At 40.2% G+C, this 15,294-nt stretch overlaps 1 protein-coding gene across 1 annotated transcript in view; it reads right to left on the bottom strand.

Annotated features, from left to right (window-relative positions):
- LOC120518806 (5-hydroxytryptamine receptor 3A-like) overlaps window positions 1-15,294 on the bottom strand; it is a 53,142-nt gene that overhangs the window by 26,902 nt on the left and 10,946 nt on the right. The window contains exon 3 of the mRNA XM_039741788.1: window positions 12,389-12,558. Within this exon, the coding sequence (XP_039597722.1) occupies window positions 12,389-12,558 (170 nt within the window). The remainder of the gene's footprint in view (window positions 1-12,388; window positions 12,559-15,294) is intronic.

The raw sequence follows: 15,294 nt of genomic DNA, 5'->3' as shown, positions 1-15,294 counted from the left end.
GCAATCTACTTACTTATTGGACCTAAAACCTGTGAGACAGGAAAAAGTCTTTCAGGGCACAGAAGCAGAAACATGCCTGGGTATGCAATAGTCAACACATAACATATATACGTGACATTTTTTTTAGCCAAATTGTATTAATAATTCAAAAATACAGAATCATTCAAGCACTCTTATCCATATTGCAGTATGTTTTCATAAAGACATCTTCAGAAAGACTTGGAATTTTCCAAAAATGAATCAGTTTTGCATTTAGATTCCGTCCTAAAGTGGCAAATTCTCCTTTCCTGTCTGCCTTGTTCTTCCCCGCTAATAAATACAAAGTTAAAACTTTCTTCCACCATCTCTTGGCTAATCAAATCATTTATTACAGCAACAAGGTGTCCTTTAACTTCAGTCAGTACAGATAGCTGAAGAATTTCTCCTTTTCTCATTGCATTTAAAACTGCTCATAATGTGGAACTTCAGTATTTTTGTGTTTTCCACTCCCTGTTGATGGCGGACTCCCTGCTGAAAAGTTTCCATGCCTTTTATAATTATAACTAGTTGTACTGGCCTTCTAAAATTTTTAATCCAATATTCAATATTCTGCAGTCTTGTGCAGGACAATTATTTTGGTAATATGAACAATTAACATTGCTTAATAGAAATTGATTGGGATCTTTCATTGTCAATGGGTATCATAACCATTTTTTCCAGCTTTCTGTCTCTAAGCAGAAAACATATCTATCTTACAGTCAGACTGAATATCATGGTTGACCACATACATTATAAAGACCATCTGATAAAGCCCTAATAATTAATAAATAATATGAATGTTGTTTCTCTAACAGTACAAGGTGAGAAAGATGTCTTCTTCCATTGCTAATTAATAACTAGGCTGACCCGCCTTTTAAGGCGACCGACTTTTAAGTTGACCACTTCTTAACGCAATTCAATATGTAGATCAATTTGATATTTTATACAAACTCGTTTATTTGGTTATATTGCATTTGAGCGGTATTACTTTAATACTCGTAGTTTCTGTTATTTTTGTGATGAAATTTACATTTTTTTTCTAATTGAGGTTGCCCTTTTGAACCCCCCTGATATTTACTACGCGGTGAGGCATTTGTACTCCATCAACATTAATTATTTCCAGAGACATAATTTTGTCTATTTTTCCAGCGCATCGCACAAAAGCAAGGGAACGATGGGAGCACCAGAACTCTGCTCACATCATGTCGCTTCGTACCGCAAGCTGCAAGTAGTAAGTCTGTGATAAGCGGAACACCGCACGCTTTCCACTCATGGGACGGAAGGACAATCCCGACCGCTTTTTTATAGTAAGAAAGAAGAAGAAGATATCGCACAGTCTGAAGTAGAAAATCATCTTTTACCTGGAAAAACGAAACTACAAATCCCATCGTGCATTGCAAAATGGACAGGGCGTGTGTGAAACTCCACGCCTGCGTAGCACTCACGGGACGGAAGGACAATCCCGACCGCTTTTATATAGAAGGATGTTTAAAATTTTCTAGCAATGCTTACAAATTCATTTTGCATACCAGATTGTTTAACTGCAGGGATCACAGGAAACCATCACACAAAGTGTAGCATGGTGTCTGTCTCATAACTGACTTTGCCCTGCAGCTCATGTCTATGTGGGGACAGCATGCTCTCCCTATGTTACTGTCGACTCTGGATTAAGTTCATTGGTAAACCTAGATTTGCTCTGTATGAATGTATGACTGAGTAACTTGTGATGGACTAATGTCCTTGCTGTCCTTTGTAGACACCACATGGGCTAGACCGGCATTGCAGCCAGACGAGGGGATGGTTCCTTACCCATACAGGAGGCTCCTAGAAAGCAGACAGGCATCCCGACCAAGGAAGGGAGAGGAACCAGACTCAGAAGAGATGGCCAGAACAGAGGGACAGACAGCCCACTGGAACTGGAAGAGGTTACTTGGGACTTTCTTTTCCCCCCAGACACTAGATGGAAACAGCCCTCCATGAAGGCACCCATTCAGGAACCAGTAGCCCTGCTGGGGACCATGGGTGCCGCAAGGGGGCGCTGTAGGGAGATGTGCTCCCCAATTTATGGGACTTCCATGTGACCCAGAAGTGCTTCCATTAGGCAATTGCCCAGACACCGGAAGTACTTCCAGGTCCGTAATAAAAGAGACTCCCTTATCCAGGCGAGTTGGAGTTGGGAGGACGGGGAGCAACACTCAGGTGGAGGAAGGCAGTTCGGTGGTAAGAGGAATTGGGAATATTTATTGTGTTTTGTGGATAGAGACAATCTGTCTTTGTGCATGTGTTACTTTATAGAGAAACTAGCTTTTACCTGCGATTTCGTCTGCGCGGGACTCTGTTTAAATATACTTTTTTTTGGGAAATATATATATATGAAGTTATAGTTATTGCCCATGACTTTCTTCGCATGGAACTTCTGATGCCGTGGGAGTGTAAATATTTAATTGCTTTTTAAAGGCTTTCCTTATAAACAATATTTTTTGTTTCTTAATTGGGCGGCACTAATATTACCAGGCTCGTGGGCGAACTTATGCGTGAGCAAGCAATGTAAAACTGACCATGGGAGAAACAATCTTCCCTTAAATCTACGCCAGCATATTTCAAAGTTTGGCTCTGAGACTTATTTATCGTCATGGCGAAGCATACTCTGAGGGGAAATGGCAGTCTCTTAAAGTCAAAGGAGAGGTCATTGGATATTAGAGAAATGCACAGCACGAACACTTTTTCTCCTTGATCACACCCTTTCAAAATAATGGCTTCGATTAAATTTTTATGCAGGGCTTTAACTTGCAGTCTAGTGCCATTACACAGTTTCAGTGGTTTTAAATTCTGAAGGAGCATTACGGGTGTGCCCTTCCACAGAGTAAACCTATGGTATGGAAGACTCGGTGGTTTAAGGGAATTTAAAAACTCAACCAGATAGTTAATGGCTTATTCTGCATTACAGACAGTGTCTATCGACTTGTAGACCATTTCTTCTCCATCAAAGGACTTCAGCAACATGCCATTAATGAACGCAGTTTGATTGTTTTTTGGAGTCAAAATGGCCCATTCACAAAACCATTCTATAGGCTTATTCTGTATTTGAGCATCCCCTTCCTCATTCCATGCATGTGTGCCGTGTTGTTCGCCCCTCTTCTCAGTGGCAGGAAACGTATTGGAGTGTCCCAATTCACCCTCTTAGGGATGGAATTTCAAAAAAATCCATTCTTAGCTGTTATCCAGGTCATTATAGGAATGCACTGTCAAAATTTCAGCCCTTTACGTCCAGCGAATTGGTCTTTGCGTTGTCTGTCAGTCAGTCATGGAACTGCTTTATATACAGTGCATCCGGAAAGTATTCACAGCGCATCACTTTTACCACATTTTGTTATGTTACAGCCTTATTCCAAAATGGATTAAATTAATTTTTTCCTCAGAATTCTACACACAACAATAATAATGACAATGTGAAAAAAGTTTACTTGAGGTTTTTGCAAATTTATTAAAAATAAAAAAATTGAGAAAGCACATGTACATAAGTATTCACAGCCTTTGCCATGAAGCTCAAAATTGAGCTCAGGTGCATCCTGTTTCCCCTGATCATCCTTGAGATGTTTCTGCAGCTTAATTGGAGTCCACCAGTAAATCCAGTTGATTGGACAGGATTTGTAAAGGTACACACCTGTCTATATAAGGTCCCACAGTTGACAGTTCATGTCAGAGCAGAAACCAAGCATGAAGTCAAAGGAATTGTCTGTAGACCTTCAAGACTGGATTGTGTCGAGGCACAAATCTGGGGTAGGTTACAGAAAAATGTCTGCTGCTTTGAAGGTCCCAATGAGCACAGTGGCCTCCATCATCCATAAGTGGAAGAAGTTCAAGACCACCAGGACTCTTCCTAGAGCTGGCCGGCCATCTAAACTGAGCGATCAGGGGAGAAGGACCTTAGTCAGGGAGGTGACCAAGAACCCGATGGTCACTCTGTCAGAGCTTCAGAGGTCCTCTGTGGAGAGAGGATAACCTTCCAGAAGGACAACCATCTCTGCAGCAATCCACCAATCAGCCACCTGTATGGTAGAGTGGCCAGACGGAAGCCACTCTTTAGTAAAAGGCACATGGCAGCCCGCCTGGAGTTTGCCAAAAGGCACCTGAAGGACTCTCATACCATGAGAAACAAAATTCTCTGGTCTGATGAGACAAAGATTGAACTCTTTGGTGTGAATGCCAGGCGTCACGTTTGAAGGAAACCAGGCACCGCTCATCACCAGGCCAATACCATCCCTACAGTGAAGCATGGTGGTGGCAGCATCATGCTGTGGGGATGTTTTTCAGCGGCAGAAACTGGGAGACTAGTCAGGATAAAGGGAAAGATGACTGCAGCAATGTACAGAGACATCCTGGATGAAAACCTGCTCCAGAGCACTCTTGACCTCAGACTGGGGCGACGGTTCATCTTTCAACAGGACAACGACCCTAAGCACACAGCCAAGATATCAAAGGAGTGGCTTCAGGACAACTCTGTGAATGTCCTTGAGTGGCCCAGCCAGAGCCCAGACTTGAATCCGATTGAACATTTCTGGAGAGATCTTAAAATGGCTGTGCACTGACGCTTCCCATCCAACCTGATGGAGCTTGAGAGGTGCTGCAAAGAGGAATGGGCGAAACTGGCCAAGGATAGGTGTGCCAAGCTTGTGGCATCATATTCAAAAAGACTTGAGGCTGTAATTGCTGCCAAAGGTGCATCGACAAAGTATTGAGCAAAGGCTGTGAATACTTATGTACATGTGCTTTCTCAATTTTTTATTTTTAATAAATTTGCAAAAACCTCAAGTAAACTTTTTTCACGTTGTCATTATGGGGTGTTGTGTGTAGAATTCTGAGGAAAAAAGAATTTAATCCATTTTGGAATAAGGCTGTAACATAACAAAATGTGGAAAAAGTGATGCGATGTGAATACTTTCCGGATGCACTGTATATAGACTAGCAAAATACCCGCGCTTCGCAGCGGCAAAGTACTGCTTTAAAATTTTTATTAGGAAGAAAAGTAAACCTTTTTAAACTGAGGGAAAATATACCAATAATTATTTGTTAAGGATCTCTTTGTATACCACATTGTCAGTTCGGCCCTCCGGTTGTAATATGACCAAGCTGTGCGCTGAGCTTACTCTTGAGCATGCAACGTACAGTTGGCCATGTGAACAGTAATCTTGCCTCAAATCTCACAGCTTGTTTTGCTGCTGTCATAATCGGTTTGAGTTTCATGGTTTGCTTCAATTACGTTAGTATTTACAGGACTTGTTGTGTTAAAATGACATTCGGCATTTGTCAAGCATTGTAAGCATACAACCGGTTTCATCAATAACTTCACATCCAGCTTTTGAGAGTTTAAACATTCATAAACATCAAAGTGTCCACTACTCAAATCGTCACCTGTGAATCTAAGATGTTTAAGAGGCATTGGCGGGTGTCCAAAGGTGTAAAATATTTGGCCATTTCGGTATACTTGAAAGCGACAACTGAACAATTCAGTGGCAGCCATCAACTCACATGCAGAAGCATAGGTGAAGGGCTTAAGCATTTCACTCTTATAGTGCTCCTGTGTAGTATAATTATCTCCTGTAACGTCATCAGTCCACACCTTGAACCTGTCCCAGTCATTCAATACATAAGACACAATGTTCCTCCGGATATCAAGAGTGAGCCTGATATGGCCATGCAATATGTAACACAGAGAATGGAAAAGGCAGGCGCCATCTCCGGGCATGGAAACCACTTGGTAAGTGACAGTTCTTTGATCGATGATGATCACCTCGATAGACATGTTAATGGGGGTACGGTTGGAACGATAAAGGAAATGGGTACCTGAACAGTGTAAGCTAAGTCTAAAATACCTATACAATAACTATAATCATAATAAACGAACAATAAAACAGCGGAACTGCCATGGATTAAATAAAAAGGCTGCAGTTATCAGCAGGGAGACGTGAATACCGTGGCGAAGCAAGGAAGGGAATGAAGAGACCGGAGTAACAGACGGCCTTATATAGGCAGACAGCCAACAACGTGGGAGGTGTGGGGATGGTGGACCCAAGGCCTCCTCACACGGCGACCGAGCTGCAGGCTATGGACGTATATATGTACGTAAGTAGGATTCAGTTAGCGTTGGGAACTCGCATACCAAATTTCTTGAAGATGGGCCCATAGGTAACCATTGGAAAGTTCAATAGTTCGACAGTGGCGTCATGCCACCGAAATAAGTATGCACATCAATTTCGGTTAGCGCAGGGAAGCCGCCTACCAAATTTCGTGAAGATGGGGCAATAAATAAGATAGTTTAACATGGCACACGTTTTTGACCGTTATGACTGTTATGCGTAGAATTTCGAAATGAAAACTGCTTAACTTTTGTAAGTAAGCTGTAAGGAATGGGCCTGCCAAATTTCAGCCTTCTACCTACACGGGAAGTTGGAGAATTAGTGATGAGTGAGTCAGTGAGTCCGTGAGGGCAACAAAGACTGTTGGAAAGTTCAATATGGCGGCCAACAGTGGCGTTATACCACCGAAATAAGTACGTACATCGGTTTCGGTTAGGGCAGGGAAGCCGCCTACCACATTTCGTGAAGATGGGGCCATAAATAAGAAAGTTTAACATAGCGGATGTTGTCAACCGTTATGACCGTTACGTGTAGAATTTTGAAATGAAACCTGCTTTATTAGTATAGACTGGTGAATAAACCATCCTTTATTTGAACTTGGGACTCTTGGTGTGATCGTGTTTGGGAGTTTGGGGCTCGCTGACGCCCCGGTTTCATTCACACCTTGTGGTGTTTATGTGGTAAATTCTGTTCTTCACATATCATTTATGAAAATTATATTCACAGATTATAGTGAAAAACGAAGGCCGAGTTTCAAATGACTTACTGGGGATTACTGCTGTCTACTGTTGAATATAAAATACATCTCTGTATGAATTTGAAGTCTGGTTTCAGTCTATATGGTTTCAGTTTTTTAAGCCAAACCAGCGGTACCCAAGAATTATTCGAAGAGACACAGTACCAAAGGAGTCCAGTCTATGTCACAGTTCAAGACAGAAAGCACCAGACTCTAAAAACTTGGACCTTTGTACTTTTGCATAGCTACTGGAAGACCCACCATGCTCTCCCAATCTATCTACTGACTTCACTGGAAGAGTCACCAGAGACATGAATGTCACTGCCAAGGTTAGTAAATCTCTCAACAAGGTCAACACTCTCTCCACAGACAAACACTCTACTGATGGCTGTGCCCAAGAGGTCATTAAAGCCCTGGATCTTGTTTTTTTATCCAGGACACTCACAAGCCCAGACACTCAGACTCCTTGCTCAGTCGCTTGAGATCCCCAATCAGAGTCTCCATTGACTCTGCAAAGATCACCACATCATCAGCAAAGTCAAGATCAGCGAATCTCTCTTCACCAACGGATGCCCCACAGCTGCTGGACTTCACGACTTTGCCCAACACCCAGTCCATGCAAGCAGTGAGCATAGTAGGAGCAAAAACCCAACCCTGATGATCCCCAGAATCAACTGGGAAAAACACAGAGGTTCTGCGTCCTCTCTACACAGCACTCACAGTACCAGTGTACATGCCAGCCATGATATCCATCAACCTTGAGGGGATCCTGAGAAGTCTCAAGATGTCCCACAGCACAGCTCGATCAACTGAGTCAGTTGGTTTACGACAATTGACAAAGGTTGCAAAGAAACTGTGCTGATATTCGCATTTGCACTCCATGAGAACCCTCAGTGCCAGAATGTGGTTGAAGGTAGACTTCTTAGGCGTAAAACCAGACTATTCCAATTGTTGGTAAGTGAGCAAGTGATCACAGATACATCCTATTGTGGATGACGCTAGCAAGGACCATATCCGGCACTAAGAGCATTGTTATCGCCTTGTAGTTGCTGCAATCTAGGCGATCACCCTTTCCTTTACAGATAGGAAAGACAAATCCCATTTTCAAGTAGTTTGGGATGACGCAAGTCTCCCAAATGGAAGCAAAGATGGCTTGTAATGCCAGGGGACAGCCTTACCATCAGCCTGGAGAAGTTCACCCAAGATACCACAGATTCCTGCAGCCTTCCCTACCCTCAGCTGGTTCACCACCTGTGTAATCTCAGTGAAACTGGGTGGTTCACAGCTAATTGGAGGATCAGCCTCAAGAACCGTGGTCCCAGAGATATCCAATGTCCTAGCTGCAGAATCAGCTTTACACAGCAGCTCAAAGTAGCCAGGCCAGCGGGTCATAACTGCAGTGTCACCTGTAAAGACTGTTCCATCAGCTGCCCTGACTGCGACTCTCCATGGAACAGATTTGGCTGTGCTTAATGCTTCAGTATGTCTGTAAACAGGATGTGGGTCACTAGACCATAGATGGCGTGTCACTTGCACACAGATTCCTCTAACAAACACCTCCTTATCTTCCCTCAGAGCTCTCACAGTCATCACAGTTCCCAGTACAGCCTGGAGTTGCCATCAAACGATGTGCTGTGACTTCTCTCAATGATATCCAGAGTGCCCTGTGAGATGAAACACCTCCGTCTGGGAACACCGGTAACACCAACACAACCCTCAGCAACCTTGTCATGGGGTCATGGAAGGTCTCCCATATCACAATAGGATCAGCAGTCACAACCACGTCCGTAAGTTCCTCACAAAAACTACATGCAAACTCATCAGAAACAGCCTGATTTTGGAGTCTGGATAGGTCCATCCTCATTTTCTTAGTAGGTGGTAGCCTCCTGGACCTAAGCTGGATCTTCAATGTAGCAAAAAAAAACTAAATAAATAAAAATAAGCATCAACAGGATGATGCAACCACTCCTAGGCAATAACCTGGACAAATTCAGTCAGTTTTCCACTCTTATCAGCTTTAATTGTAATATTCTTGTATCTCCTTCATAAATCACTAGACCCTCTCCTTCTTTTTTTCATATCAGGTGAATACTGTCCTGCATTAAATAGCATACTCTGACTGCTACCATTCACATCATTGCTTTCTGAACAGCTTGGCCCAATCCTCCTCAAATAAACAAATAATAAAAGTAATATAAAATCTGTAAATCTGACTTCTCCTTTTATTTTACTGAAGTGGCTATCCACTGCACATCTGCCCCCTCCATTTAAGTAATATATTGTGAATGTGTGGCATTCAGAAAAAAACATAAATATAATGACATCTTAATTGAATTTTTAATACTTAAACGAGTCTGTTTCCAAAGTAAAGGTTTTATTTATACTCAAAGGAATAACAGTTTCCCTGGAGTTTTATTTCACATTTTAGACATGTTGTCATATCTCAATGTTGACTGCCCATTCTTGCTTACATGTCAATGAAAACATCCTCATTTCCTATTCCACTCCCAGCTGCTCCTACAAAAGCCCCATCACATTCCCAACTGCAATGTTTTTTCCCCTTAAAATAGCACATGAATTGAGTACACAGCCTAAGGGAACTCTTGAAACAGAGAATGTGTAAGGGAAAAAAGAAAATGGTATTCCAACTAGTAATCACTACCATACATCTGCCTTTGCAAGCAAATTTGCATGCTGTATGCGTCACAATATTTTGAATAATAAATTTGAAAACAATGAATTCTGCATCTGCTCACATCTCTTAATGTCTTTGGGTGAACCCCATGGGTACCACAGGATTTCTAGAGCTATGTAGACCTGGACCTACAACTGTTGAGTTCCAATTTAGAAGTCCACCTCTAACACAAACCTTCTTTCACTATTACCTTCATTTGTCATATACTGTAAGAGGTAAGGGTGTGCATCGTGACTTACAGTACTATAACTACATAAATACAAGCCAATCACTACAAAATATTAGCAATGTCTCATATAAAAACATGTGGCTAGAAAGCTGGAGTTAACGTTAGAATCGTTATTTATGATTAAAGAACCCTTTTGGTTACAGCAACAAAGAAATCGATTTTGCCTGTTCCACTAATAGTCGTGAATCAATTACATTTACTGGACTTCCAGCTACAGTACACATGTGTTCACACATGTGAATATATAACATATTCTTTTACAGAACTTTCCAATTGTGATTTGTCTTGTCAAGGGCCAACACAAGATATTAAATAGAAGGTCATTCCATTTGAATTACTTTGGTTTCTGCTTTAGCTACGAAGCATTTTATTTTATTTTATTTCATTTACATGTAAAACTCTATGTGTCACTTGAGAATATAGTGGAATAATTTCAATGAACCCCTTAAACAAACCAATTTGATACTTACTTACCCAATGAGACCCAATGTCTCTTCGGAAAAAAATTATCTTTTCCCTTGAACTCAATAGCCTGTCATGCAATCTTTAGCGGTAATAACAGCAAGCTGATGTTTCTTTTCTCAGATGTTCAGTTTCTTAATGTGGAAGAATTTTGGTTGGGTCTTTTTTCACAGAACTTCAATGAGAATAGTGGGTTTTGTCTATGAACCTCTTGGTTTAGTATCTTGTATAACATTTCAATAGGGCATAGGTCAGGACTTTGACTATACATTTTGTTAACTACAAGGGGGCTATCTTGTAGTGATCTTAAGTTAAAATAATGTCTAAAGATGTCAACGTACACAAAGGAAAGGTATCTATTAAACTAAAAGGAGGGTTAAACAGAGAGAAACATGATATACTGAGGAAAAAGAAATACAATAATTTTGGAATGAGAGAATTATAGTTATAATGTATATGCTTTCACAAAACAGTGTCAATTTGCTTTAGCCCTCTGAAAAAGCCATACAGTTTGTGAAGTGAAAATTAGCAAGTGGCCAAGCCCATTAATGCCTGTTAGATCTCATTGTGCAACTCTGCATCTAGGTGGAACAATGTCACATCAGCTCACCTTTAAAAAGACCTTAATTCGAAGGTCATGACAAGACAAATGGAAGACTTACAGCATTTGCTTTTTGATACATTAAATAATGACTTGAATGTCTGAACTGCAGAAAAGATTTAACCAGATGGGCAGAACAGATGAATGTTTAGAATCTGGTTGCCTTTAAGCAGCACTAGAGCAGGACCAACATCTCAGACTAGCCCATCAGGGAGATCACTTCAGATAGGCCTCCCATACTGCTGCTGAAACTGTTGTCAGACAGAATCCCTTCATTAATGAAAACACAATAAAGAAAAGGTGTTCATGCTCACACCTTCTTACACAAGCTGGCCAGGAAAATGCCAGGCTATACACAACTGCTGTGGTGTTAGCTTTCATAGAATATGAATGCTGGTGTATTGGCCTTCTGTCTTTTCTGACTTTTGCTCTATAGATCACCTTTGGGATGCCTTGAAGCACAACATTCAGAGACATGACCGTCTACTATCTCCAGGCCCTTCTGGTGGTATGGTGTAACATCACACAACTGCTGACTCATTAACTGTATGTGCTAAAGGTGTCAGTGAGTTCTTCTTCTTCATCTTCCTCTTCATCTTTTGCCACTTCTTTGTGGGGTCCATGCATTTGAGCAGCCTTCTCCAAACAGCTCGGCCCTGCACTTCCTCACCAGTCAAGCCCTTTTCCTTCAGATCTTCCTTTTCTTTATCCATCCACCTCTGCTTTGGCTTCCCAAATGTTCCAATTACCCTGCACTCTTCTTCTCCCTCCCAGTTGAGTGCTTTCCAAACTATTCCTCCTAAGACAATATCTGAAGTCCTTTTGGAAACACAGCAGTCTTTTCTCACCTCCCTGGGCAACTTCCAGTCTCCATACTTTGGTTTAGTAAACCATAATAGGGCTTCCTCCACTGCCGTGTGATGTGGGCATGGCATTATCCTTAATGGGCAGATCTCAAAGACAACCCCCCAGCTGCACATTCGTTCCTTGAGACAGAACAGTCCCAGATATTATTTTTGGGGGCAATGTGGCTCTTATTATATAATCACTCCCACTCTCTATTATTGCCACCTCCAAAGGCTATCTTGAGAACACAACTCATTTAGGGTGCATGTCATCTCCTTTCTCTATGCTCTGTTTACTCTGGCAGGACTACATACATTGTTCCTGCTAGAACCCATACCTCTCTTTATAGACCACATATCTGTCAGGTATCTGCCTTTCCAGTCAGCATTTCCCCTACTAACCACCCTTGACAATTCACATACATATTATATGTATCTTAAAAGCTTGTTTTGTATCCACCTATTAAGAAACAAAAATGAAGAATGGTTTTGAAATAAGACAGAGAAAGAGGTGAAAATCCATCTGACATGAAAGTCTCTTTACCTGAATTATGGCCCAGCTCAAAACTTATTAAAAGACCAAGGTGGAAACTACAAGAGCATTTTCTAGTATCAGTCGGTGTCTAGTTTATAAAGCCACAGAACATAAAAGTATATTGACATACCGGTATGGAGATATGGTCCAAATGTAAATGAACACTTCTGAGTATCAAAAGGAAAGAAGAAAATATCCAAGTAGCAAGACGTCTCAGCTCTTATTGGCTGATCACAGATGACTTTTCCAGTATGATGAATGTATGCATATGACATGAGTGGAGAAAAATTTTCACCAACACTGAAAAAAAAGGAATTTAACAGTTTAGCAAACAGAGATGACTGACTTAAGAAGGCAAGAGGCTTATGAGATTGCATTCTGTACTAGACGAAATATTTCAAATAGCTGCAACGTGTCTGCTATTTATATTTCAAATGTTCAAATTCAAATAGGGCTAAGCAGCATGGAAAGCACAAGGCATGCCTGTTGCCCATTATTGTCAAAAAGGCAGCTGTTTCTGGAGATTACTTCAGCTGAATCGTTTAGGTAGTGGAAGTATTATTAGATGACAGTAATCATGACAACAAAATTTAAATGAACATGACCAGCAGCCAGTTGAGAGCTGATCCTGAAGTTAAGCAAGGCCATGTGATTCCTCAGAGCAATTAAGAATTAATAACACATAATGGAATAATGACTGTTAACATCACCAACTGACATAATAATCTTTACACCCAATGAAAAATTGGGAGGAAATACTTTTGCACAAATATTGCACATTTTCAACTTTAAATTTAGTTGAAATGGAAATAGTACACCTAGTGGAAAGAGTTTATGTGAGATCTACTGGCTTTAAATTTTTATCTACACTCCAGAGATCTTCCATCACCACTTTAGCTGCACATTTTTAAGAAAACATGAAAGATGAGTCCATCACAGAACTGTGAAGACATATTTGTCCCTTCCTGATTTCCTTGGTACATTTTTGAAATGTAATATTTTCAAGTCTTCAAACAAATTTTAATATTTGATACAGGGCACCTGAGTAAAAAAGTAACACATTTTTACAACACATGTTATGTATTAAATTAACAAAGTTACCCAACATCATCTGGCACTGTTTGAAAAAGTAATTACCCAAACACTTATAACTCCATTAGCTGCAATGATTGCAACAAAATGCTTCCTATGATTCAATATCAGTCTTTCACATCTCTGGTTAGGACTTTTAGTTGACTCTTGCTTGATTCACAGACATGGGAAGGTTTATGAGCATAAGCTGCTCTTTTCATATTCTGCCTCATTATAGCTATTGGCTTTAGGTCAGGCCAGCACAAAACTTTGATTATACTTCATTTAAGCCATTTTGACATGATTTGCTTTTGTGGTTTGGACCATTGACACAACCGCACTAGAGCCTTCAGCTCTCAGGACATTCTGTTTAAGACTTTTCTGTTACAGAGCAGAGTTAATGGTTCCTTATATTATGGTAAGTCCTTCAGGTACAAAGGCAGTAAAGCATCCCCACACCATCCAACTGCCACCCCTATGTTTAACGTTCTTGCTGAAGACTGCTTTTTGCTTTATGCCACACATAATGGGACATCTACAGATTTTTATAGGTTTATTTATGATTGTGTTTAAATAAGAGTGGATAAAAGTGATTATATTTAACAAATGATAAATAATATTACTTTAGCATTCAAAATCAAGGCACTGGAGAGTGGTGATATGTTGCACGTTGATTAGTACATGCAAATTAAAATGATTTTGTACTCTGTGCACATTACAATAAGAACACTATAAAGCTAAACATGTCATCCAAAACATTCCAATCTTGTCTTAGATTGTTCATAGAATATCCTTACAGAAAGCTTGGGGATCTTCTGGTTGCTCCCTGATGACCCTTTATGTTCTTCTTGGTTAACAGGAGTTTCCGCCTTCTCCTGTGTCTCCTCCCTGTGTAGTGTCTTTATGATAGTGGAGCTATGAATGGTGACCAGTCAGGAGAAACCTGCGATTGAGTGAATGTTTCTTAGAATGATTTAAGACTTTCTGAATGATTTTAGGTGTGGGCTGGATGCTGGTTTGACTCACTTTCATGGTAGTGGGTCAAAAGAAATGATGTGTATATTGAGCAGCGCTGACTGTCACCAAGCCAGGCTGTCTCCATTCAGCTGACTCCAGCTACCCCTTCAATTGTGTTGATTTAACTAAGGGTGTGAGAGCTACATAAGTATTTGATTAGGTAGAATAAAAATGTTAAGTTTTGTTATTTACTTAGATAATGTATAATTCAATCTAACATGTACTGTTCTTAGTTATATTTATTAACAGATTCTAAATATATAATAACAGAATGTTAATTAGTCCGTTATATAGTGTAACATAGTGTCTGCTAGAAGTATGAACTGTTCAACAGCTTAATCCATTCAAGTGACTGTTATGATGGAATACAGTTTTTTGACTGCATAAATGCAACTATACAGTAACTTCGAGAAACTAAGTAACTATGTAAGCCTTAAAAACAAGCCTCATATACCAGAACTTTTCCCTTTTTTGTGTATTTCCAATTTTTGTTTTTATTCTGGTGTGATGCTGTGGAATCTTGTGCCACACTGAATAATTCAAAACAATTCTGTAGAATTGTGGAACTGTTGGATAAATGCTGCTACAAAGTGTGTACAGTATGTGTGGTGGGGGATGGACTTTTTCACATATTATTAATACAGGCGTTAAACAAATTTGTTCATTAAACAAAATAAGTAAAATTTCATATTAGCTTACTTTAGGTACTCTTCATCTTCTACTAGCTGTTATATTCTTCTAAGACATATTTAAATTTAACGAATCAACATAGACCTCAGTGTTGATGAGTGCAGTGCACCATCTAATGGAATGTATGTTGTAATGTTTGTGATAATAAAATGCATTCCATTTGCCATTCCAACAGATGGTGCATTACTACAAATGTTTGGGGTGTGCTATCAATAGGAATGACCAATGCAATGCATATATCTTTATGAGATGCCATTT

The sequence above is a fragment of the Polypterus senegalus genome, chromosome 1 (genome assembly GCF_016835505.1).
Source record: "Polypterus senegalus isolate Bchr_013 chromosome 1, ASM1683550v1, whole genome shotgun sequence".
NCBI classification, from domain to species: Eukaryota; Metazoa; Chordata; class Cladistia; order Polypteriformes; family Polypteridae; genus Polypterus; species Polypterus senegalus.
The sequence above is the reverse complement of the archived record's forward strand: the minus strand, read 5'-3'. Positions and strand labels throughout refer to the sequence as shown.